The sequence below is a fragment of the Nestor notabilis genome, unplaced genomic scaffold (assembly GCF_000696875.1).
Source record: "Nestor notabilis isolate BGI_N333 unplaced genomic scaffold, ASM69687v1 scaffold28795, whole genome shotgun sequence".
NCBI classification, from domain to species: Eukaryota; Metazoa; Chordata; class Aves; order Psittaciformes; family Psittacidae; genus Nestor; species Nestor notabilis.
The window spans coordinates 1,596-5,505 of NW_009931017.1; the positions used below are offsets into that span (position 1 = coordinate 1,596).

The 3,910-nt window shown below is 40.6% G+C and overlaps 1 protein-coding gene across 1 annotated transcript; it reads left to right on the forward strand.

Moving 5' to 3' along the window:
• Window positions 1–719: 719 nt before the first annotated feature.
• Window positions 720–2,865, forward strand: LOC104400531 (ferritin heavy chain-like; the record flags this gene model as incomplete). The annotated part of the gene is made up of 2 exons (XM_010015688.1): window positions 720–866; window positions 2,171–2,865. Coding segments are annotated over 2 exons (651 nt in total), but the record flags the coding sequence as incomplete, so codon positions are not given.
• Between the last annotated feature and the right edge of the window lie 1,045 nt (window positions 2,866–3,910).

Sequence of the window (3,910 nt, forward strand, 5' to 3'; positions counted from 1 at the left end):
AATTCTTCTAATGTAGGAAGTGATAGATCCGTTAGCATGATTAAAATACTGCAGTGGTTAAAGGTGTTACTTTCCCATACAGAAGGGAACAAGGCCTGCAGTGGGTTTAGGGTTGTAATACTTGTCAAGCATTCCTAGACATGAGCTACATACAGTATTAAAGGTGCATACAGTACAGTTCAGTAGCAGTATTCTTTACTTTGGAATAACATTATCCATAACAAAGCTAATAAATAGATGCAAAATCATGGGCTTTTTATTGGCCTCATCTTTCTCGTACCTTTGAAAGCTATTTTCACTGGAATGCTGACCTGAAGGGATAAATTTGATGGTCCTTGTGCTGAAACTATGTTTAAAAAATAGCCAAACAAAAAGCCCCCACAAAACGACAAAACCCACTCCCAACCACTCATAAAATATTCTGGGGGTCTCTTGACTGCTACTGAGACAGAACATCACTACTACAGTTACCTGTCCAGTATTAAAGGACAGAAGGAGTTCTAGTAGAAGTGTAGAGATTTTTCATTTATAACTGTTAACTACTTTTATTATTTTTATTTATTATATTTATTTTATTATTGCAGAAATTTGGATTAGGTCTTCAAAATGATTGTGCTGGTAGAACAGCTTCCATTGGAAGGCTCTCCCATAAAGCCATGTTCTGCTGCAAGTGAGTCCCATCTCCAGCAAATGTTAATATTCATGTTTTGTGTGCTTAGGGTGAATATTTTGATCAGTCACATGTGGCTCTACCAAATGTTTCAAAGTTCTTCTTGCATCAAGCTCTGGAAGAGAGAAAAGCCGCAGAGGCTTTGATGAAGTATCAGCAAGAAAGAGGGGGCCATTACTGTTCTAAAACCATTCAGGTGGGTAGTAGTTGATAAGCTCTCCAGCAGTTGCAATCCTCAGTAATCTAACTCCTTGCATTATATTGTTGGTAATTCAGATGTCTGCATTCATCCACTATTAGATTTCCAGATATAATTTCCCTGTCATACGGTTTTATTCTCGATTGTGATGCCTAGAAACTTTGAGACATACAGTCCTAACTCTACACGGTTGCTTTCTAGCCCGAAAGAACATGAACAGTGGTCCCCTTTTTCTTTTATTCAGCTGCCGTTTCCAGTGTGCCATAATGGATTATGAGACTCCTTAAACTGTGCTGAAATAGCCAACTTGTCTTCTTCACACTGAAACTAAATAGAAGCCTAGAATCCATTAGCACTTAAGAAAGGTGGTTAAGGAAGTAGGCAGGGGAAACATCCAGCTTGGGGCAGTAGATATTCTGCTGGAGCACAGCTCAAGATAAAATCTGAACTACAGATCTGACTCAGGCTTGCATAGGTACAAAGGAAGAACTCAAAGTTATAAGGGGAAAAAAAAATCCCACCACATCTGTTAACGATGAAGGGGCTGATTCTTCTCAACCAAATCAATATTCTGTAAATACTTACCACATAATGCCCTTCACTGGCCTATCAAAGCAGTTGTTAAACTGAAGAAAGTAAAAATAAAAAGGCCATCTAGAAAAACTTTCTAAATATTCAGTTTCAATCAGGAAAGACCTTATAATGGCCTTACAGTATTTAACAGGGACCTACAGGAAAGATGGGGAAGGACTCTTTATCAGGGAGCATAATGATAGGATGAGGGGTAAGTTTTAGACTTAAAAAATTAGATTAGATGCAAGAAAAATTTCTTCCCTGTGAGGGTGCTGAGGCGCTGGCACAGGGTGCCCAGAGAAGCTGTGGCTGCCCCATCCCCAGCAGTGGTCAAGGCCAGGTTGGACACAGGGGCTTGGAGCAACCTGGTCTAGTGTGAGATGTCCCTGCCCGTGGCAGGGAGATGGAAAAAGATGGTATTTAAGGTCCCTTCCAACCCAAACCATTCTGATTCTATGATAGGTTTTCCTGGTTTAAGTACGCTCCTGAAGCATGACTGCTGCCATGTATAACTGTTCCTTTAAAAAATGCATGGGTTCTGCCATTTCTGTATGTTTACAGCCATCCAACTCTGCAAAAAACCAACAGATGCTCCCAACTAGAAGGAGCTGTTGCAAAATCCTATCATATCTTTTTTTTATAGCACCAGGTAAGTTGCAGGAACCATCAATGAATCCAGTAAGATGAGCTGTTCTTCTAAATAAATGTAATTCTGTCTTTGTTTTTAGAAACCAAACTGTGAGTATGCAGTTGGTCTGATGAAAGCCCTGGAACTAGCAATGGTACAGTGGAAAACTATGGTACGGTATTTTGAAGAGCTTTATGCCCTGAGTATTGAAAATGCAGACCCTCATAGTGCAAGCACTATCAAGAAACAATTTATCGGGCCCAAAGTCCAGAAGATCAAGCTGATGGGAGATCTGCTGACCAATGCTCGCAGGCTTGACTGTTCCCAGGATGGCAGAAATAGTCTTGGGGATTACTTCATGGACCGGTTGCAGGAAGAGTTCAGAACAGGCGTAGAGCCAGAGTCTAGTCAGCACTGCGGGCCCTGCTCTCCTCTGCAGCAGCGTACAGGAGCTGCAGAGGGTCTGAAGCGACCCCAGAGAGAATCTTCCCAGCACAGAAATGGCATAGGGCCAATCTGTGCAACCATACACTGCGCTGCCACCCTGCCACAGCGTAATGATGGGACAGGAGCAAAAGTGAAGCAGGGCAGGGAGGGCCTTTAATGCTGTGGCTGTTGCAGCTACAAGGCAGCTCCTAAGGCAGGCTTGTACAGAGGGTGGACTTGAGACCAGGAATCGGGAGACATGATGCTGTATTGCTCCTCCTGCTTTACACCCTGTCCTATGTTCAGCCACAGCTCAAAATCTAGCCCATATCATTACTGCATTTAAATGACAGCAAGGTTGCTAGTTACCTAGATTGTTTGCATTAGTCACACTTTTATATATGTAATTCCTCCTAGAAGCCAAAAGCTTTTAAGCCTCTTTGCTATTTTAAATGATTGATAGGATTTGTTAGTGAAAATTATTTCTAACAGTATGTATAACTTTTATTAAAAATAAAAAAGCAACTTTAGTACAAGGAAACTTCTATGTGGCAGAAAATCTAAAGATTTAATTTTATAATATTAAGTATTTTATATTACTAACAAGTATACTAACAAAATGAACTTTTTTTAGAAGACTTTTAAAACAAAGTATTCTTGTCTTATTTCTATCATAGTAGCAATTTAAATGAGTAGTCTAGTTCATTTACTTATCACCCAGCTATTTCTAGTGGTGTACTTCTCCAGGATGAAGAATGTAAACATTTCCTCCACAGTGGGAGTAAGATAATGTGCTGTTATTCTGTACAGTAACTTGCCTGGTTGGCTTTTCTCATCCTCAGAAAGCAGAGGAGATAAATTATGGGTTCTTATTAGATGTGATCTTTACAGGTTCTCATGCATATTTTGCAAGTGTCGCTGAAGACACTAGCTCTAGGGCACTCTGTTCAGACTTAACCTAGGGTGAATGTTTTAATTACCAAACAGACCCCTCTTTCAGCTAGCTAAATTATGGTATTATTATGACATCACTGCTACTTCCTGTATTTCCTATTGGGGTCCTCAGTAGAAGAGTAAGATCCTAGTGAAAATACATCACACTTAACTAGAATTGCATCCTAGAGAGTGGCCACTCAGGTTTGCATTTCAGTTAGGGCAGTGTTCAGTTAAGGAGGCTATTAGCACCACCACACCTAAGGCCTTTGCTTTAGCCAGGGTAGGTAAAGTTCAAAGCTGTCCAGATTCTGTTCATCTCCTATGGGAGAGCCTCTCTGTACACTGGCTACCAAGGTCGCCTAAGAGTAACTGGTTATATCAACTGCCTCCAGCTAGCTTTTTATCATTGTATACATCATCTTTTACATACCTGGGGTTTGCTCCATTGACAGATTGTCTCACACTTTTCTGTAGCACT